At 31.1% G+C, this 23723-nt stretch overlaps 1 protein-coding gene across 1 annotated transcript in view; it reads left to right on the top strand.

Moving 5' to 3' along the window:
• LOC124355606 (regulating synaptic membrane exocytosis protein 1) overlaps positions 1 to 23723 on the top strand; it is a 183284-nt gene that overhangs the window by 138553 nt on the left and 21008 nt on the right. Inside the window, exons 14-16 of the mRNA XM_046806769.1 lie at positions 14731 to 14909; positions 20078 to 20241; positions 21886 to 22050. Coding sequence (XP_046662725.1) covers positions 14731 to 14909; positions 20078 to 20241; positions 21886 to 22050 — 508 coding nt within the window. The remainder of the gene's footprint in view (positions 1 to 14730; positions 14910 to 20077; positions 20242 to 21885; positions 22051 to 23723) is intronic.

Below are 23723 nucleotides of genomic sequence, written 5' to 3'. Positions count from 1 at the left end.
ATAACTCAGCGAAAAATGTCCGATAGCAACATTACTCCAGCTACCACTTCCATTAATTACTTTACTATTTATTCTGAAACAAAATTAAACAGTCAACCGTTAGAATTTCATCAGTGATACGATCCAATTTCTAAGCACTTAGCTTCTTATCGTAAGCAAACAATATAAAAACTCTTATATTTGAAAAGCTGCATTTATTATAACCATATTAGAACGCAAAAAATGTATGGAAGACAAAATGTTGGTGGGTAAAATGTAATTAATTATTCACAAGTGACAGGTGAGTGTAAGAAGTGAGGAGGCGTCTTTCCACCATTTACATACAAATTGCAGGGGAAACCGCAACCCCTCTAATTATATCGCTCTTCACGCACTCCAATACCTTTCCTTCATCTTAAAATAAAAAGAAGTGCTCCTTTGCCAGCAGGAATTTTTAATAAACTCCTCGGCTAGGGAATGTCCCAGTCCGCCTTCACAACACAGAAAAAGCGTTTTATAACACTAAACCGAGTGCGAGTTAAATGTTGAACATTCTGCAATCTTTTTATACGCGTCTCTATATTGACATTTTTCGTCTTATAAGTAAACTCGCAAGAACGCCACTTATTTTAGATAAAGCTAAAACAAACTGTTCTATCATTAATGGCACGTGATACTTTGCAAGTTATTGCATATTAAACTCACTTATTCGTTCAAAAATATTAAACGAAATATTTATTTGTTTAATATTTTATGAAATATTTATTCTTGGCATTAAACATTAATATCTGCAAATAATAACAACAGTAATTTATTTATATTATCAGCAGAATTTCTGTTTTCGGGAATAAATATAAAAAACCATTTTATTAACTCAAAAAAAAAAGACTTCTAAGAAATAATATATGCTGTTAAAATTGTTATTTTAATACATCTTATAAATAATTATTTCAATAGTCGTTCTTATAATTTATATTTACTCTATTAACGATGAATTGCTTCTATTACTAACAAAATTATAAAAACTGTATTAATTTTGGAAGATTCAAAAAAAATGTTTTTGAGTGCTACAGCGCCAGCTCTTTCGTTCGATCAGGAAGTTGGATTTGGACCCGGTTCATGAATTATTTACGAGAGGAACAATCTGTAGGATTCTAACATTGACATAATTTTGTTTTGTGTTGTGATCATCACTTTTTGAATTTTGAAGGGTTTCTACTTTTATTCATCCCTTATTACATTTAATAAACACTTTACGATAAAGCTTAGGCTGAGTAAAATTATATGATACTTAAAAATATAACAATTTAAATAATTTTGGATATTGTCATAAACCTGCGTAAATTTCCTCATTTACATCTCCTACTTTAAGAAATGTTTATTTTAAAACAAAGATTCTTTTACATTTTTACAAATTTTACCAGTCATGTGCTTCAATGTTGTCTATCTGGTAAACATACCAGAGTGTGGTAAATATTTTGGACAGATTTGGGACGAATTCCGCAGTTTTAGGATAAAAATGCAACAATTACAGGATTTTTAGGATATTGCGTAATGTTTATGTGTCTATTGTAAAAATTAGAAAATGAAGGTACATCTCACTCCATGGGATTTGGCTGAGACTTTTATTATCAAAACACTAATTTTAATTCCAATTTCATGAAAAAAATTTAAATGTTTAAGATATATCGTATTGATGTATTATATAAACAATGATAGAGATGTATGAACAAAAATGGGTATACTAAACTATGGAATAGGTTTCATTATTACTTTGATTAATATTGAGATCTAATAGGTTCCATTCCATAGAAAATTATGTTTGATATAATAAAGCAGGAAAATTACCTCTCAACAAAGCCAGTATTGCACCAAGACAATACACAATAACACTGTTTTATTTATGTTCAGGTGGTTATTAAATCCTTCAGGGGAGTATTTTCAGATGGTTTTCCGGAAACCTGATATGTCTATAAAATCATACTTGGTAAAACGATTAATGGTCATTAATTATATTAATGTTAAAATCGATCCCTGCATTAACCTTCAATTGTAAAAGTTCCGGCTTTATCTGGTTCTACATATTTGGATCCGATTCTTCTTATCATTCATTACGTTTTAACGGTAAAACTAGAACTATTTTTCATCGATTTATGAGTTATTTAAACTTGTTATATCCTCTCAACTAATCTTTAAGGTGACTGCATCCAAAACCAATTTATCTTCTAAACTTGGGCACAATATGTGGTAAGACATTGACAAATTCTAATCGTTGCACAAAGTGTTCCCCCTTCTTCTGTTAATTCTTCTCTGTTTTTGGTGTCACTCTCTCCTGTCTCTCACTGTTTCTCACTCTCATTCTCTTTCTCTTTCTCTCTCTAACTCTTTCCTTCTATGTGTTGTGAGCCCAAGTAGGTAGGCAGAGTGCTTTAGGTTTCGCCGACATATCGCGGAGAACTGTGCTGTAGAACGGTCCTTGTTGGTGTCCAATACCTGATGTACCCTAATGTATGTGTCAACGTGTTAGGTTAGGCTAGGCTAGTCAAATAAATTACTAGTTATTAAAACGGTGTGCGAATCAATGTTTTATTCTTTTACCGTTTGTATAATTGTTGTTTTTAGCTAATGTAACCTGGTTGATTTTTAATATTACTAATTAAATCCAGTTTTAACGTTTCAACGTCCTATTCCGCTTCCTTTAGTGTATGTCTGTCCATATGTTCTTGTATTCAAACATTTCCATCTCAAACACGGTTTATGTGAACAAATCGAAACTTGAAACAAACAAAATTAAGTAAATAACTTTCTTTAATCATTCAAACATTTTGTAAGAATATCGTTGTTTTGTGAATTTATGTACAATTTTAACAGTAACTTACTTGTTTAAATTAAATGAAAAATATGAGTTACGATATTTCAGTGTTTATTCCTTGTCATGAATATAAAAGACACTCAAAATCCTGATTTAAAAATTATTATCATTAACACCTGTTTTAAATTTAAATAGAACATCTATAAAAACAAAAAGTTTTGAACAACTAACTTATAGCCGTAACACCTTTTTGTTTGTGACTGCAGCTATTTTGCTGGAATTTTTAAATAGTCTTGCTTCATCGATTCCTTTTTCTTTATATACGGAATAAATTAAGCGTTTTCAGATGCTTGCATGTATGTAATATAAATTTCTTTAAAAAAAAACTCTGTACATTTCCCTTAACATAAAAAATAACATTTAGCTTTATATGCATTTCATATACATTATTACATTAAATTTCACTGCCTAATATTTGGCTTGTAAAACTATTGTAATGATAATGTAACTCTACCACAATAAAACAGTTATCTAGATTAACTATCCGTTAATTAGAGACGTTTATTTATCAATTTTATGATCATATTTTAATCAAACTGCTAACCCAGTCTTTTTTCCAAAAAGAGAGAGTATGATGGAAGTATTTGAAATACATAGAACACAACGAACTATGCTGAAGTGGACATTAATATTTTTTTAGTTATTTTTCTATCCTTACTTTTTTAACTTGATTCGCACACTTCACACCCAATCGTAGCCTATTAATGTTAGCGCCGGCACGATATACTCGTGACCACCATACTGTTCAATATTGTGCAATGAATTAAGTGTGTAACCTTACTTTAAGCTGTGCCTAATATCTTTACCTCCTGTTATTGGTGATTTGCGTACAATCAAACGTAGAATTGTCTCACAGACATATACATATATATGTATATATGTACATTTGTACATATACATATGTATGTATATACGTACACATATTATATATATTTATATACATATCCCCATCTTATCCAAGCTTTAAACTATGACTAGGACAAACTCATCATCATGTTATTACCGTTCTGTGTTTGTTTTATAACTCGGCCTATATTTGTGTAGCTAGAGTGAGATGAGTAGTTGTTTTGTATATGTAAATCAAAACTTGCCTAGTGGACTAAACTTAAGAAAGTATCTCCCTTCTTTAGAGACAATGCATAATTAATTTGTTCAAGCTGTGTAATTACTGGTTTGTTTATTTTAGTAAGTAAACAAAATGTGTAAATAAATTGTTGAATATACAAATTAATTAGAGTATCTAAACAAACAAATATGTAAACTGCTGATAGAGCTAGATGAAAATGTATTTAAAATGTGTAACAATTAAAATAAAGCATCGCTGGATTTATCTGGATCGCTGAACCCTCAATACTTTTTTATCAGAAAACTGTTCAGTTTTAGTGTATTTTATTGCTGTCGTTCGGTAATGCGTTGGCATCACTGTGCTATACTTATAATTAATTACTCGATAAGCTTATAAACTAATGTGGTAATAAAGTAGACGAAAATATGAACATGTAAGACAAATCTTCAAAATAAAGTAGGTTAGGATTTGGGGCCACTCCCCTAGTCGCAGTATGAGCTTAGTACATCTCCGTTTACTCCTCTATTTGTTGCCAAAGTTTAAAATTTTATTTTTCTAACATTTAACTTTGGATATATATATTTATCTGACTATATCTAACAAATATGTAAATTTTCATATTTTTATACTTACAATCATCCAATATTTTACGATACGATTTGTTAGGAGGTAAAAATAAATTTTATAAATTATTGTAGCTCCAATGTTTACAGTTTGAAATTGTTTTGCCTCAAGAGTTAACTACTAATTAACCATAACCTTACTGAGGGATTTACAGTACATTTGAACCCAACTCTTTTCTTGGATACCGAGGAAATGTTTGCTAATTTTTCAAAGTTCATTTCTATTAATTAATTATTTATCGTGCGGAACTTGAAGGCTTATTGCAATCCTTTACTTTTGCTATCCTTGTAATTACATTTGTAAGACATTATTGTTGACGGTCAGGCCTTTCGGTGGTTGAAATACTATGACCAATTATTTTTCATACAGCAATGTCTTTTCAGTAATGGTTGGGTGCACAAACATAAAAAGATTCATAAACAACGTTGATAGTTTCAGTAAAGTAAGGGAAGGCGTTAAACAAAATATGGATGAATTCGACTTCAGAAAAATTATGTTCGAGATTTCATCTACAGCCTACTCTGGTAATTTAACTGTGTGAGTCTTACAAATACTGTACACGATTTGTCTGGTAAACATCTTCAGAATTTCCAGAAAACTGACATAGTAGTTCATGTGTGTAAGAATAAGTATAGGTGTTACTAGGTGCATAGTACATGTAACAGGTGTTATTAAGATATTGAAAATGTTATTTGGGTTTACTTACTAGTTTGAACTCTGAAAGTTTATTTTTGGACTTGAAGGATTGTATTTTGTTCCCATGAGGGAGCTTTAGGAGTAAATTAATTTCACTATAAAAAGCCCTGGCATCAACTTATTTTACTGCAAGCATATGTTCTTCTATTTGCAATATTTTTGTACTGAATAATATTTTATTGGCTTAACATTCAAAACAGAATCACTTATCGTATTATATAAAATCCATTCCGAAAAGCTTAAAACGACCTAAGTTTGTCAATACTTGCAAATTACTTTTTGATGTCATCAAATACATCTTTAAAACTGCAAGAGATTCAATAAATATCTCGTTTCTTGAATTTTTTAAAGTGTTTCCATTGAAATAATACAAGGTCCTTATATTTAATATTTTATCGCTTTTCACATTTCTTTTTTATTTGTATTAATGTGTAGCTTTAGTATGAAAGAAATAATCAATATTTTTAATATTCATCCGAATTGATTAATCAGTTGGTAACGAATAAGTAATATTTATTAATTGATAATTTTATAAACAATTAATAATGTTCAAGTTGGCTATATCTTCCTGTAACATTTTTTACGTAATTAAAATATCTCCCATTAGTTGAAAGTATCAATAGAATATGTAAAACATAACTGAGTAAATTATTGTAATATTTATAAACCAAATAAATATCAAACCTGGTTCTAAAAAGTTTATACTATGCTATAAAAATATATTTATCCTAAAATGAGGATAACAAATTTTCGTTCAATTTTTAGTACAGGAAGATTGAAAATTTTTGTGGAGTGTTGTAAATTTTTAATACGCGTATGCAAAACATCATAACATCGATAAACAGTTACATTGTTTCAATGAACGATTCTAACCAATTTTACATGACAGATACTCTTATTAATGCTCATCAAAAGACATGTACAACCCATATTATTATGCTAGTCTGAAGAGTCTAATATATTTTCTTAAAACACTTCTTATAATATACATTTATTCTCAATAAGCTTGGTAAAAGAAACCGTACTAGTATATCTCTTAATTAGTTTATCTCGTATGTTTTAAATAAAAACTTCGTAGTATGAAAAATTTATTTAATAGTTGCTGTATTGTTTAAAAATTTGACTATGTTTTGAAATATCCTATGATGAACAGAAACCTCTTACTTCAGCAATCTTTGCGAATAAGTGAGTTCTGAAGTGGTTTATAATTTCCTTACAGATGTACACATATATATCTTCATAGCTGTAATGTCAAAATGTGCTTGAAAATATTTCGTTTATAAAGACAAAATATGGATCAATATATTTTTCTCTGTAGTTTTTAATTATTTGTTAAGATTCATTTGTGATTAGTTAAATTATAATAATAATATTATATTCCTTGATCAATTTTACTTTGAAAAGATTAAATTTTGAATTTTGAATAAAATGGATTATTTTTTTTATGAGTATACGGGAACAATCAAAAACCAAAGTAAATTACAGTCCCCAGATAACAACTAGCTAATCATTGTTTACATTTCAATTCAATTTATCCACCCGTTGGATCCATAAAATGTGTTATTGCAATCATTTATCAAACACTAAACTATCTATGAATAACGTACTATAATTTCAAACTATTTATGCACTAAAATTCGATCCGTTTCTTTAAATTTCCTAAGTTAGAACTTAACGATTAATTTAAAAGTAAATGCATGATATTTGACACTTGACAAGAACATTGTAATTCAGAAATTGGGGAAACATGTATGCAAATACATTAGGTTCAGTTATATAATGTTATAACATACAGTATAGAAGATATATATATGTCCATTAGGATCCTATTTTTAGCTTTATATATCAAAATCCTGTTAAAAATAGAAAACTGCCTTGTCAGTTCTAATTCTTTTATAATCATGAATAAAATTATTAAAGTAATTAATGTACTGCCATAGTTGTGAAATTTATAATTTCACGATTACTATAAAATTACACACCAAACATAAGTTTCCTTATTGAAAAAATTTTGTATATACTTTTTTTAACAAAAGAACAATCATGGAATGGAAGGGTTTTCAGGTCGAATTGATTAATATTAATTTGTATTTACAATATGGTATTATAAAAAACAATCGTGTTTTGAGAAAATAGTAATAATTTGTTTTTAACATTAACTATATTTCCAGTTTTGTGTTTAGTAAATCTACTACCCCCATTTTTATTTTTCAGGACACATTGCATTATTTCCATACGAGTGAATTTATTTCAATAAATATCTATTAACAAACGTTCATAATATACTAATCATATTTATTGGTTATATTGCAGTATTTGTAAGATGGTGGCAGGGCTCCTAAGAATATGATGCGATAAATCATCCAGTTGTTTTGTAAACTGAATGATAAGATTTAAACATTTATGGAAATTATTTGCTTTGGCTATGTTTTACTGGGGAAAGCATTACGTTTGATTATCGATGTTTGTGAACAAGGAGAATACTTGTAGAAATCAATAAAAACGTTTTAGAAATCTACATTTGTACATTAATACCACCTTACATAGAGAGGGGCGTTTACTTGGAGTGCCTAACACAGTAAAAAAAATAAAATTTAATAGTTTTTAATTTATTTTCTTTTTTTCATAAATAATTTCAACTAAAACAACTTGTTTCAGAATTCATTTGAATAATAGACCATTTTTGTTTTAAACCCCACATTTTAATTTTTAAGTTTGTTTTTCTCAAATAAACATATAAATATTAAATGATCTAATATAATTCACCCATCCAAAAAGCACATTATTAAATAGTATTTTAGCGTATTATTTCCTTTTATTTTGACACAGTAGAGTATAATGCATGGCGAATGGAATTTTCGAATTTGCATGAGTTTTGGAAATAAAGTTCAACAAGATCGTTTTTCTTTTATAATTAAAACCGAAGATGCGTTATACAGCTGCAGTAATATTTGTATAAGCCAGCCTCGTAGTTTACACCCAATCACACCCTATTGATCCTTAATGTATATTCAATATTATTAAATCATTATCAATACAATATTATTATTATTTTCAATACAGGCACAGTTTTAATTGATTGTTTTCTTTAGTCATAGAATACTTATTAACTACTATTGTATTAACCCATTTGAATTTACATGGTTTGTATAAAAAGGACAGACATTGTATCTATGTGCGGACTTACTACTTAATTTATAAAGTGCAATTATCTCTAGATTTCAGTTGAATATTTCAAACGTCAATAACCATATTATTTGCACACTTTTCAATCAATTAATAACTTCGTATGGTTTATCATTGATTATATTGGATTCTAGGTAGTTATTTACTAAAATTAAACAGTTCCTTAACTTAAGGCAAAGGTCTGTGAAAGGATTCTAGAATAGGTATATTATCTATTCCCAATCTCTATTCTAATATTAAAAAACACTGAATTACAACTTATCGCATTTAGGTTCATTCCTCCACTGAAACAAAACCTTTATTTTATTATTGTAAATTTCATTTTATTTGAAATTTAAAGGTGATAGCTTGAACGTTCAATATACGATGGCACAGACCATATTATCTGGCTCATTTGCGATTTTGTTTGTAAAAAAAAAATAGTATCTATCTTATGTATTCTGAATCATTTCATAAAGTACAAAATCATCATTTGTTTTTGATAAATATTTGGTTACCTCCAAAACATGCAATATAGATCTTAATTTCTTTTCTGTTCTGTATTTTTTTCAATTATTATTAGAAATTAAAGTGAACGCCTCTTCTCCACTCCTACATGGCACACCTCGCGCTTGGTACAGTAGATATGCATGTAGCCTTGCTTCGCATCATGTTGCCACACCCCTAGCTGCATCATGGACACTGGCACAGCCCTCGGACACTACTGCACGTTACAATTTTATACACTTTTTCACACTTTTATCCATATTTTCAACGCTTTTAAAATTTTTATTGGATCTTACAGGTGTAGAAAGTCATACATAAGTTACCAGCCTTACACTAACATTTTGCTTTACACTTTGTAAGGTAGGGGGGAAGTTGATAGATGTAATAATAGCCAATATTTTTACGCTATTCATAATCATGTTAAAAAAATAATATTAAACGGCCCAATGTAAAACTTTTGTTTCAAAATTATTTTGATTTCTTATATAATATTTTACTATTGTTTCTTTAGCAATTTTCTAATTGGTTACATTTTACAGACAAAAATCGCTAAAACATTTTATAAACGCTTATATTTGTTGCAGTTATTATTTTATTTTATTTTTTACTGCGTTATCATTCAAAGCCCGTTATAGTTGAAAATAAGTAACATTGGTTCTTAAAACTTCATTCACGGATGGTATAGTATATTTATAATATTTCTAGTAATAGTTATTTGACTATCACCTTTGTTATTTCAAGATTCAAATGTCAATGGACGTTATTGAACTTTGGAAATATGACCCTAAACTAAATTACATGTGGGAAACACTATAACAGACGTTGGAAGAAAAATGTAATCATGCTTTGTTTTCACCACAATATACATTATATGAAGCACAATGCCGCAAGACGACACTTTAATGCATGCTTCTTCAAGCAACGATATTGCACTGAATTGTATAGTCTATTGAGAATGCAGAAAACCAATAAAGGATCAGCTAATAATTATAAAATAAGAAATTAAAGATAGATGTAAAACAGTGTGGAGTTATCCTCTTCACACTAACTATATGTATTAAATCATTTTAGTTCATTTACTTTACAATGAGCATTCTTTACAATTTAATAAACACAATAAGTCTTCACCAAATTATTTAAACCAAACGTTCATTATAAAAAAACACTAATATTTTCATTATAAATTTTGAAAATAAATATCCTGATACATAATGAAACAGTAGTAAATTTAAATGCATCTTTATATTTTCCTATAAAAATAAAATACAAGAATAAGAATATAATGAAATTAATTTAATTTAATATGTTTAGGATACATAACTTGCTTCATTAATACTCTACTGGTGATTTTGAGTTACATAACTACATTTCGTTTAACACTGAAATAAATCTGAAATATAATAGATTAAATTCATACAGATAAAGTGCGATACAGCAAGGCATATTTATATGTATTGCAACATCAAAGCGGATACATTGCCTTTCACAGCAACTAACAGGTCAGTTATCGGAGCCGGTCATTTATTGGCTTGAGATAGCATTATTCGTATTTCAATTATATTTTCTAATAATATAACAGTCATTTATTGGCTTGAGATAGCATTATTCGTATTTCATTTGTGTTTCTGATAATATACCAGTCATTTATCCTCGTGAGATAGCATTACTCGTATTTCATTTGTGTTTCTGATAATATAACAGTCATTTATCCTCGTGAGATAGCACTACTCGTATTTCAAATGTGTTTTCTGATAATATAACAGTCATTTATCCTCGTGAGATAGCATTACTCGTATTTCAAATTGTGTTTTCTGATAATATAACAGTCATTTATCCTCGTGAGATAGCATTACTCGTATTTCAAATGTGTTTTCTGATAATATAACAGTCATTTATCCTCGTGAGATAGCATTACTCGTATTTCAAATGTGTTTTCTGATAATATAACAGTCATTTATCCTCGTGAGATAGCATTACTCGTACTTTCAAATGTGTTTTCTGATAATATAACAGTCATTTATCCTCGTGAGATAGCATTCATTACTCGTATTTCAAATGTGTTTTCTGATAATATAACAGGCATCTCACGCCAAGATAGCATTACTTGTATTTCAGTTATGTTTTCTGATAATGTGGCTGTCGTAATACAAAAAATAGTTCAATAAAAATGTGTTTTCATCACTATAACTCTAAAAATATAGTACTATGAATTACTTGTAGGATTGCTACCCTGAAAATACCACGGTAATAAACAATAATATCATATCAATTTATGAATTTATGTGTGTTTCGTTAGAATTATAGGAAAATATACCACCGCTTGCAAATTGTATTACTAACGTCTCCAACTACATTAGTTCCAATGAATCATTTTGTACAAGCGTCCATTCATTATGACTAGTTTCGTAAACTCGTCATGGTACGTACTATATCGATTAATTCAATTGATTGGAATTAAATATTCTATGATCACATTAGATTCTATTTAACCGTTCGGTTAAATATCTGGTACTGACGTAGTTTCACTAAATCCTGGTAGGTAGCAGCATCACATGGAAAACTGTCAAAACATAAAAATGGATTGGATTATTTTATTTCTTTGCAAATGTACCAACAACACTTAACAAACACATAGAAATAAGAGATAAAATTTGCGGTTTATCAGTTTCAAGTGCAACAGCCCAATATTTAAAATTATAAAATCTGAACACTGGACATTTTTTACTAAACTTTAACTGCATTTAAATAGTTCCAGATATTCAACATTGTAAAAACTTTCCATATTCTGCAGTGACCTAAAATTTTGAAGAGTATTATTTACTGTCGAAACATTTATAAAAAGTTCCATTTTATATTCTTTTCCCAGAAGATAATGACGCTCTATGACTCTTGACTATGACTGTGTCCGAAAATGGTTGCAAAAAGTTAAAGAAGTGTATTTTTAATCATTTTCATCATTTGTTTTCATTCTTTGTGTCGAACCATCAACTTTGCAATATATAAAGTGCAAACTCTATAGCAATATGAAGTACATATATGACCCTTCAATCAGGGTGTTTAACTTGGATTTTGGAATTACAACATTTACAATATAAATCTTTGTGAATATGAAATTGTTATTTTAAATAAGTGTTTCTTTGTATCTTATTCTATCCTGAAGAAACATTTTTTCCTTCGGTGTTATGTTATCAAATTAAAAAATCTTAGCGGAAATAATATGACATTCACTGACAATGGCTGAGCTTGAAATTGAAGTAATAGTTTTAAAGGTACTGCTCGGAGAGCGCAGACAGTATGTAAATTGTATTGATTAAGGCTTTAGTGAATACGATACTGCTTTTAACACTCCACTCACATAGTTTTACTGAATACTGCTAGGTGGCAGCACCAAATGGACAAACTAGAATTTTTGTTTTTTTTACGAATCTAGTCTTTCCGTAGATAATGTTGAAATTCTATTCCTCGTTATAAAGAAAATCCTTAATCTTATTAGATTGTGTATTGCATTATGTGTTCCATTGTATATTTTCAATCTTCAAAGTAGTTCATTATTTGACGTAAACACTATAGTTTGTCTACACAAGATTTTAATCTATATAAATTACTCCATTGTCGTTAGAGTTATCTGAGGACATATCTATTCGATTTATATATACATTGTCACCACTGCGTTTGTTTATTACTTTCTTCCATCCATACATGAGTTTGCTGCTGTAAGAGAATAATACTTATTAACTATAAGAAATGTAAGCTGTACATAAATGTACCTTCTTGGATAAGGTAACTGTACTGTGTTCAATAACTACTAACAATGTAAATCTGTACAAAGCTTTGAGTGAAAAAGTTGCTGAAACTATACTTGTAAATATCTAATTATAAGTTACTTTTAATTTATATGATAGGACGTATTTTATTATTAACATAACCTTACATGTGTATATTAGATATTATAATAATACAGATGTATTTATATACCTAGAATGACGTACTTAATTAAAACAGGGTACTTAAACAGGTGCACGAGCATAACAGAATGTAGATTATGTTAGATTGGGTATTGGCATGACGTAACTTGTTATTATGCATATTTCTCTCGAAAATTTACTATGCCTTTTCTATTACACAAACAGGACTTCTGCCCTTTTGTAAATATTTTCAAGAACCACTTGCGCATTTAAACTGCCAAAGTGCTTACGTAGAATTGTGATCAAATGTAGGCCTAGTTTGATTGACCCCACACCTTGTGTGTAATGATGAAAATCAATTTATTATTGGGTAAAAGTCCATTTTGAAACTGAGTCTTGTTCTACGTTTGATTGTATTGAGGTATTGTGTTGAGGTGCAGTAGTCTTGTCAATTGTGCATCCCCTAGGTTGTATCTGCTTTGCTTAGTTGCTTGTCGTTGTGTGCTTAGTTCTCTCTTACTGTGTGCCATTCCTCCCCCCCCCCAGGCCTATAATCTCATATATTGTAGTCTAGTGGTAAGAAATTGTATTTGAAGAAAGCCACTCTTGTGATTGGCTCTCGTCGTAATACAATTTTCATTTCATAGACTTAAAACCTGAGTGGACAAATTACCTTAGTATCTATTTAGAAGTTGCTATTTTTTATTTTGGGTTAAGAGGATAACATGAAAGTAACAAGCTACCCGATCGAAAGTAGAGTTATAAGTTGGCAATGAACTGCAACAAAAGCCCAAAACTCACAAAGTTCAGAAAGTTGTTCGTTTCCAAGAAGTTACGCTGCATAATGTGGGTTCCGACTCTTTCCGTGAGATATCAATAAACTCTGGAAACTTTTAAAATGTTTTCATGCGTTTCCTCTTGGTTTTATACTTCTAAACACTGTACTCGATTGAGTTCTGTTGTTGTAAATACATTCAAAATTTTAATAGATCTAAGCTATTTTGAGTGAGGTTTTACTACACTCTATAAATACATAAATAATTAATCATGTTAACAAGTACACAAGTCATGAACAAAAGTCGATCACATGTAATATTAAAAAGATCAATACTAAGAGCAATGCCAATTAACTTGTATATGTTTTCTACATCTAGAAATGGTACAGTAAAAAGTGTCAGCAAACTAGTTACTTTAAGTTCTATTTAGAATTTTTATTTATTTGCAAAGTAAATGGTTCTAGCGAGTCAATAATTACTCGATAGAACCTCTGTATTAGAGTTTATTTCTTTGGTGAGTACAAAGAAGTTTCAGTCACGCAGTTGAATAATAAACAAATGTAGATTGCTTATGACTACGTGGGGCTATATTAGCTTGAACGTAAAGAACTGTATGGATTTTAAACAAGCAGTTTTTTTATCTTGAACTATTCATGATCCCCAATAGTAAAAGAACGATGTTGTTAAATTTCAACGTTAAATAATTTACCGCTTATAGCACTTCTCGCAAAAAGAAGCTTGTACACGATGAATCCAGTCTCTATAGCCGAATCCGCTTAAATTCCACATTAGTCGTAAAAGTCCGTATTCTCACTGTCACTCATTGTAGTTTACCGTGGTCGACAGACCCTACTGTGATAAGGTAACCTAAAGGTGTGATTAAGGTTGTAATGCTAACACTCTGGTAATGAATTCCACATTAACAAGAACTGTAATTATCGTCTTGAGATCCGTCTACCAGAGTTGCATTTTGGGTTTGATTACAAACCTGTAATAGATCATTATAGCTCATTCTTCGCGTCTTTTGAAATTCACAACCGCGTTTCAAGTTTGGTCACATTTTGTACAATGAAACCCCAAGAAATGAAATGAAACCCCAAGGTGAATGATTAGTGTTTGGCAGTGAAGTGGGTTTGACAGGAACAACTGGCCAAGGAGAGAGCGGTAAGTGGACGAGTCCAACTTCAGGTGTTCTACAACGATGAGAAGAACGAACTGATCGTATCCGTGTTCGCCGCGGATGACCTGGCGCACAGAGAGGACACTGGTTACGGAACCCTGCCAGAACCGTACGTCCAGCTGCGTCTCATACCTTATTCGTAAGTGTGACTCTAGTCTTTTGTTAGTTTAGTATTTGGACTCACTTCCCATTCGGAACATGTTGACCATGTAGGAAGCAAAGTGATGAAAATGCACGTAAAAATAGAGCTAGCAATACCACAGTCTGTGACAACAGTGATTTGGGACTTCCTCAAGGTGCTACTCCATACATGTCGAAGGAATATTTAAAACGAAAAGCAAAGGTCAAATTATCAATAATTGTAAAAACTAGCGTGTCAATTAGGATGACTAGAGAGAATTATATGTGTAAGTGGTATTTTACAAGTGTGATATTTAGAATATATGCTTTTCTCTTCTTTGGGTGGCTAAAACTCCTTCCTGTAATTTTTAAGGTTTAGTGAAACAAAGGGGTATTTTGGAAATTATACCCTTAAAAATTGAAGATAGTTGCCATTCACAAAATAAATAATAAAAATATAAAATATTTTGTGATTCAACATCATAATTTTTGCAACCTGAGAGAATTAGATGTATAAGTGGTATTCTACAAGTGAGATATTTAGAACATATGTTCTCTTATGTGGGTGGCCAACACTCCTTCTTGTAATTTTCAAAGTTGGGTTATAATAAACAAAAGGGTGTTTTGGAGATCATACTCTTAAAAAGTGAAATTAGCCTAGTTGCCATTCGTATATTTTATTTAGTAATTAAACGCTCTAAGATTACAGATTTATCCACAAAAGACTCTCGAGAATTCATTGCATAACAAAAAGGAGCTTAAATTTCTACTTTTCCTTGAGTACCTTTTCCTTCTGGATATTTAGAACATATGTTCTCTTATGTGGGTGGCCAACACTCCTTCCTATAATTTTTCAAAGTTGGGTTATAATAAACAAAAGGGTGTTTTAGAGATCATACTCTTAAAACTGAAATTAGCCTAGTTGCCATTCGTATATTTTATTTAGTGATTCAACGTTCTAGGATTACAGATTAATCCACAAAAGGCTCTCGAGAATTCATTGCATAGCAAAGGAAGCTTAAATTTCTACTTTTCCTTGAGTATCTTTTTCCTTCTGGATACAAATCATAACTTCTCATCTTATCGAAGTAATTTTTCAAGCTCAGTTTTAATATATCAAATTTTATTTTTATGAGTTAAACTACCAAAGAAATGTTAGATGTTTAGAAATGTACTATATATAATCAAATATTATTTCATACAGAAGGATTTTATGGAAAAGGTGATATATTATATGACAGGAATCTTGTACTTAATTAAAATATGTACTGTATATGGCTATCCGTTTGATTAATATATATATATATATATATATTAGGCTACTTATGCACTAACAGAAAGTTTTATCAAATAATGTTTCCATCATAAAATTCTGTAAATGCTACGGCAACATATATTTTATGTCCATTATCTCTCATCATAGTAATAAAACTAATTGGGATTGAAAAAATGGCATTTACAATCATGTCCTGAATGCTACATTTGAATTAGAATGATCGAAGTTCATCCATACTGAAAAGGTAACAACAACTATATTATTCAATGGATGCGTCCGTTCATATACTTCACGGTCAGACATTGTATTTAGAAAGATGTATGTACTAATGAATTTTAATTTTAATTCAATGTTTTCAAAACTTTATTATAAGTTTTGCAAATTCAAAATCATGAGAAATATTACCAAGCTCATGAAAACTACAATGGAGACAAAACATGTTTTACTCACTTGTTAATATCCATTTAAGGATAAACACATTTAAATACATTTACTTATGTTTGTGTTTATTTACATGGTAAGTTTTATATGTAAAATATGCTATTCACCGATAATGACACATAGATACCAACATATTTAGTATCTATTGGGATGGGGTAAACCTTGACTAATAGTGTTTACCAAATCACCGAACTGTTACTTATTCACAGTTAACGAAAGTCGCAAGTTAACCTGTTATCGATTTGTCTTTCTTAACAGGTCCCGGAACTGGGGACCTAGTAGATAAAGTCTGGCTTGACAAAATGGAAAGTAACAGTTCCTGCAACAGGTATCAGTTCTGTATCTAGTCGCCAGACAGCAGCACTAACTGGGGTTGTACGTAGACGGCAATGCGTGCGCACCCATGTTTCCCTTGTTTCCCGCGTTTTTATATTGACCGTTCACCGTTTTTTATAAGGTTAAATTGGTCGTTTACATTTTTAAATGTCTCAAAGTCATAAATGATTTTTAGGAAATCAATTTAGGTTTTTACTGCAGGAATACTCAATAATATTCCTTTTCCAATGTTGGAAAACATGGGTTTGCTTCTAAAACAACCATAGATAAACAGCTATGGGAAAAAGTTATTTATTTCCATATGAAGTGCAAAACAGAGATATATGTCTCTATGATAGCTGACATACGTAAGAGCAGTTGATACTTTTTAATTGAAATCACAGTTAGAATCTTTCAACCAAATTCACTGTTAAAATGTGTTAAGAAGATATCTCACGGCAATGAAAGAGGTAGATCTTAAAAAGAAATGCAACAGAAAAGCCTACCACTAACCATTTTGGAGTTTTAGCCAAACCAAGAATTTATTTACCCAAGAAACCTTCATTTTAGAGGCCAACCGCGCTATGTGTTATAAGACGAAATTACTAAAATATGAATTTCTCCCAAAAAGCATTCAGATTTCAAAGATGTTTCGAGACATAACGGGTTCTCAAAATATTTCGACCTTGGGACAGGGTATTTCCATAAATTCTTATAATTTAAATGTGGTATGGCAAAACCGGAAAGTGATTTGGAAGTATTAAGTTGTTTACAAACGATTTGTTTATATAATATTGACGGACGACATCGCTTAAGTTTCAAATTTGTAGAAGAGTAAAATAGCCCACCAACGTTAACCATAATTGCAATAATTTTTAATTGATTCCAACCAAACGTGGGATGATTGTATCAATAATGTCTTGGACTAGTTTGTAATCGTGCACGATTAGAGTAAAGTTAGAGGATGGGGCCGTTATGCAACATTTGCAACTGATGTATACCGTTCTACTTACTGTGATTTGTTTAAGTTACGAAATGTATGGTATTTCTGTTGCCTTTACCTTTTCCCATAAACCTAACTGAACATTTTACTCAAAATCATATACAAGTCTTTATTTGAATACGATAACATCCGAAATAGTTTACATAGATATGTAATTAGATAAATTAAACTCATTAAACTCGATTTAAAGATTCCTTGGATAAGTTCGTGAGCCAGAAACTTTTATTGAAAATGTTAAAATGATACCTATTAACTTTAACTTACAGAGTTATTTACAAAGTTGCTATTTCATAATATTTATCGTGTTATACATAATATTACCAAAGAGTTCTGAACACCCTGTATATATTTCAAGCTCTAACTTATTTTGAACTTCATCTTGGAGTCGATTCAGATATATTCCCGATAAGTATCACCTATCATTAAGAACAATAAACATAATAACTACAATAAGTTATTCACCGCAGCATAGTAGATAGGACATCATGGCCTTTTCTATATAGACGGGTGATATATGGTCAGGGAGACATCAAATCATTGTTAATTCTGACAAGTTGCATTCCTGTTACAACTTTCATCCAGATATATGTTAAATTGAGACTATTAGAGAACACTTTTTGATCGTCAGTGCACTTTTTAGTAACAGTCTATTGAAAGTTTAATTTGCATTACCCAAATATCCTGTAGTATTTAAAATAAATAGTTACCATATATAATATGATTTAATATATGGGTTTTCCCCCTCCCCCAATCTCAAATACGCCACTGTTTCCAAATAAAAAACATTGATTCATAAATGGTTAGGGAGACTTTAAATCATTGTTAATTCTAACAATTTCCATTCTTGTTAGAACTCCCCTCCAAATATGGTTATTTTGAGACTATTAATTAAAGAACACTTTTTAATCATCAGTGCACTTTTCAATAACAGTCTCTTGCAGGTTTAATTTGCATTACCCAAACATCCTGTTTATTAAATATAAATATTGTTCTAAAACAATATGATTTGATGGGTTTGCTCTCCCCCTCCTCAAAGTAAAATATGTCACTGCTTCCAGAATACATCTTTAACTCGTCATTGATAAGATTGGACTAGAAACATTTGGATTTCTTACCAAGACAGTCCAGGATAGATAATTTATCTTAGTGATTTTATAAACACCCCGTTACCCATGACGCTTCCATTATAAACAGCTGTAGGATGCCGTGAAGTGCAATAAAGTAATAAATTATTAATTTTTGTCAGTGTTATTTATTATCAAAATTATTAGGTCTCTAGTTTTAATAATATTCCACATTTCACATCGTTTTCATACTTTTTAAGTAGTTTGTACAATATGCTGTGACAATGGCAGCATTACGATAACAGTAAAATGGAGGTTTGCGAAAATTAAGTGTTTTGTTATGATTAGGTCCTGCAACGCATTTATCAATTTCCTTTCTTTTAGCATCAAAGCTTAATTAGACAACACAAAATTACGTTATAAAAACATTATTTATAATATTTTTGTTCGTGTTTAATAACTAGTAATGATGTTTTTAATAGGTTACTCATTATGGTGATTAGATAAAGAATATTTTTCATACTTATCCGAGATTTATATCATATTTATATTTATTATATGGTTAATTTGATAATATACTGTAGTGCCCGAACACGTGCCATGTTAAAAACCAATGCCAATAGTTTACTTTTATCTCGATGTTTCTTGAATATTTTAATAGGATAGATGGTTAAAAATATAGTTATATTTATTGAATACCAAAAGTTCGCTTTTAATCCTTTCAACGATAAAGTTTACGTAAAGACCGTGATCAATCGTAAAGACCGTGATCAATCGTAAAGACCATGATCAATCGTAAAGACCGTGATCAATCGTAAAGACTTTACGATGATAAAGTTTAAAGCAAACTGTTCGAGCTTTATGATGTACACAAGAAAGAAAATAAAAATATATGTTCTCAGAATGTACAACTTCCGTATATGATTATGAATGAGGATTTTTTTAATTTTGTCCAAAATCTTTTTGTGACTAAACTATGCTAAACTGTCAAATTGTATAAGATTTCAATGTGACTCGATTAATATATTGTTTAAATCGTGCTATAATAATCAGTGGGCTATTATCAATGTCTGATGACCCTCCACCAGAGGTGAGCAGGCTGCTGTGAAGACGGAGATCGCTGGTCCCTCGCTGAACCCGTTGTGGAACACGACAGTCGAGATAAAGAACGTATCTGGCGAACAGCTCATGGACAAATCCATAGAAGTCACGCTCTGGGACGCTCGACCCGACAAGGAACAAGTCTTTCTTGGTGGGTATTTGTTCCTATTTCATGGTCACTTTTTATAAAACAACTTTTAGTTGGAAGATTGAAAGTCATCTAATTACTAAGCATATGAACATTACTGAGCATCGAAAAAATGCAATAACTACACGAGAAAAATTAATGTTGCTCTCCACTTACTGCATATGAAACAGTAAACATTCAAAAGTTGCAATCCGTAAGTCACAGCGAACCTAATTTCCTGGCTTTAGTTGAAAAGGTTTCTTTCTGTGAACCGTGGTATTGATTGTTAATTATACTCGGTTCCACAGCCAACAGGCCAATCAGGGCGTATTGTGGTCTTTTTGTTCGCTTTCTTTAATCACTATCTCACTCACATTCGCCGTTCTGATGTTTCTCCTTTTAGCTAACAGCCTATGTTAGTAACAATTCTACATTACCTCTCTCACCTTTGGTAACTGAATTTACATTGAAATGTTTACGTTCTCAGAAAAGGTAATATACCATTATTAAACATATATTGGAGCAAGTACTTTTTGTGATTCAGTGTTTATTGGAATTAAATTACGCTATTGCCATTCATACAAATTTAATTAATTTAAATAAAAGTCGTTTAACAAGTATTTGGTTTCCGATCAAATGTTAGTCTGGTTATTTAAATGCATTTGTGACAGGAACATCCAAATACAAAGTAATTGAATCGTAAAAGTAAGGGCGCAAACCTTGTAGTGGTAGCGCACTCACCCGGCAAGTGAAAGATCCAAGTTCTTGTCCCAGCGTTGCAAGCACTTGTTGTGATTCAATATTTATTAAAATTATACATTGTTAATTTAATGTTTATGCAATCTACGAAATTGAAAGATCTGTAATCAGAAGTTTCAACGCCTTAAAATACTTGTACAGCCTAGAAGGCGTGTAGATGAACCAAAGTTGTGGACCACGAATCCTAGAATCTTCTGGATAACATGTCTCAAGGACTCATATTCCTGTCTCAAGGTCCTAAGTAGAATGGAAATAATCCAACTAGAATTTTAAATGACCAAAACTGTTTTTAACCTATAGCATTAATACTGTTTAGTGTTCAAAATATCTATCCTTATAGATATACACACCAGTTCAAACATTTGGAATGTACACATAACGCAGCTATGGTGGGAAGGGTTGATTCAATGCGAATGTCGATTTTAGGTCCAGTTCACCTTTCTCTTATGTGCAGCATCTGAAATCTGAAGCTGTTGCAGATTCGTTTTGAGCTTATTTTTTCTTCGTCGCCGACTGTTTTTGGATCCCTTCAGACAAACATGACTTCAGATTTCAGGAGTCTATAGTCTGCAACAGCATCAGATTTCAGATGCTGCACGTAAGAGGAAGGTGAACTGAAGCTAAACTCAACATTCACATTTGGAATTTATTAAAAACTACTTTGAAAGCAAAATTCTTCTAAGAGTATATCCTATACCATAGTATTTCTTTTTATTTCAGAAACAAAATAAACGCTATATTAGATACACTTTTTCTGGCTTTCGTGGTATAGAATCGAGTATCAAACTACGTACACCGTTACAGCGCCTGAACTCCTTTGTATGAACCTTTGTAATCTCAAATTAACAAAGAAATTATCCAAGTTTGGATAGTGTGTTCGTCCAAAATTAACTAATAAGGAATGTATAGGAGAATGTTCGGTGGACCTAACCAAGAGTCTTGTGGAAGACTGTCCTGTCTGGTACCGTCTGGAGGACCCACGCCAGTTGCGCTCGGGCAGACCCTCGCCTCGCAGCTCTCTGGTTGCGGAGATCAACGCTAGACTTCTTGCTCGAGGAAATCGATCTCTCTCAGGTACGTACAATGCTTTGTCTGCAGAGACAATCCGTAGACAAATCTAAACATTTTCTTATCGTATGAAATGTTTCATTCTCAAGAATAAAGGAGAGGGCAAAATTTTACCGATTTCAGTTTTCCGAAAAAGTACGTAAATAAATCCAATTTTAAATTACCTTTCAAAGATTTTTTGACATGGAAATATTGACAATTTTTTCACATCTCTAGTGCTTTCCACTTGTTGATAATCCATAACCTTCCCCCACTCTTTGGTGGAGATATGTAACTAACTACTTTTAACTTGACCATGTAGCTTTTTTGCTTCGTGATTAAAAACCACGTAGGATGCCGCAAAAGCTTGACCTGGTGGGTTTCCTTATCATATTCTATTGCTCTTTACTATCAATCGGCACTATTACACGTTATTACAAATGACGACATCCTTTCTTAAGATTCTAATCCCACTGGCTACTTATTCCTGAAACTCAAACTTATCTGATTCTCTCTTTCCTATAGATTATATAAAATTTGAGTCCATGAATACAAAAAAATATATTTATTAAAATCAACCTACATATTATACGTTGAGGAAAGAACCAACCCGATGTATTGTGTTTGATGGGAAGGAAGGGGGTGAATATTTATATATATATATATATATATATATATATATATATATATATATATATATATATATATATAAATTTACTCTTGGTGCATCACGAATTTCAAAAGCCCTGCCCGTTATCGATCACTTGGCGAAGCATCAATCTACGATCGAACTGAATCAGAGTTGCGGGTGTCGCACATGAAGTTGCGTTTATCTTCTCTTTTTTTCATCTGATGGGTTTACCTATTCTATCTAGACGCAGCGATTATACAGACGTTAGACGTACAAGTTATTCCAATCGACGTCAACGAAAAGGACTGACATGCACAAGAAACTTCACTGATGATATTGTATATTTTTGTTATCTTTGGCCAAGATAACAAAATTATTCTCGGACTAATTCCTCGAAGACCAAATATAAGAATATGAAGAGAGTTATTTTACTAGATGTTTATTTCTGGGTGGACCACAATATCAAATCAGAACCAAATAAGGTGGGTGGGGGGATTCTCTAATAGATAATTCCTTTGTAACGTTTGAGAATGCTGTGCTCTTTTTCATTCCTTTTATTACAGTTTTATGCCTGGCAAGTTGGATGGTTATAATGAGTCACGTCATGAAAGTTGATATGGTTAGATCGCTGGATTCAGTGATGGGCAAGAATATTTCGCAGTTTCATAATGTTGAACTTCGAGCCCCAATGTTATGTCTCAACAACATCCAGTGAATACTTTCTTTCACTTGACATCCTAGATTGTAGAATCCTTCCTTTTAATTCGGTCGCGTTTGAATGAACTTCCACGATAAAATTATGACTAATTTTGATCCTTTTGTTATGTGCCAGAGACTTGACACAGATTACTTCACCAACAATTATCAAACGACAATGAGGCATCAGTTTATCTCATGGTGATTTGTGAGAGCCGTTGGATGAGCAGTTGTTAGACAGCGGAGAAAGATACCGTAAATCCGATATGGTCTGTAAAGGATGTGTTGAGTTGTTCGCATGCTACGAAAATGACAGTGAATAGAAATAACCAGACATTGAAGACGGCTCCTTTGTTGATGCCAGCAATACTGT

The sequence above is a fragment of the Homalodisca vitripennis genome, chromosome 2, assembly GCF_021130785.1.
Source record: "Homalodisca vitripennis isolate AUS2020 chromosome 2, UT_GWSS_2.1, whole genome shotgun sequence".
Classification (NCBI taxonomy): Eukaryota; Metazoa; Arthropoda; class Insecta; order Hemiptera; family Cicadellidae; genus Homalodisca; species Homalodisca vitripennis.
This window is presented reverse-complemented; position numbering and strand designations above follow the sequence as displayed.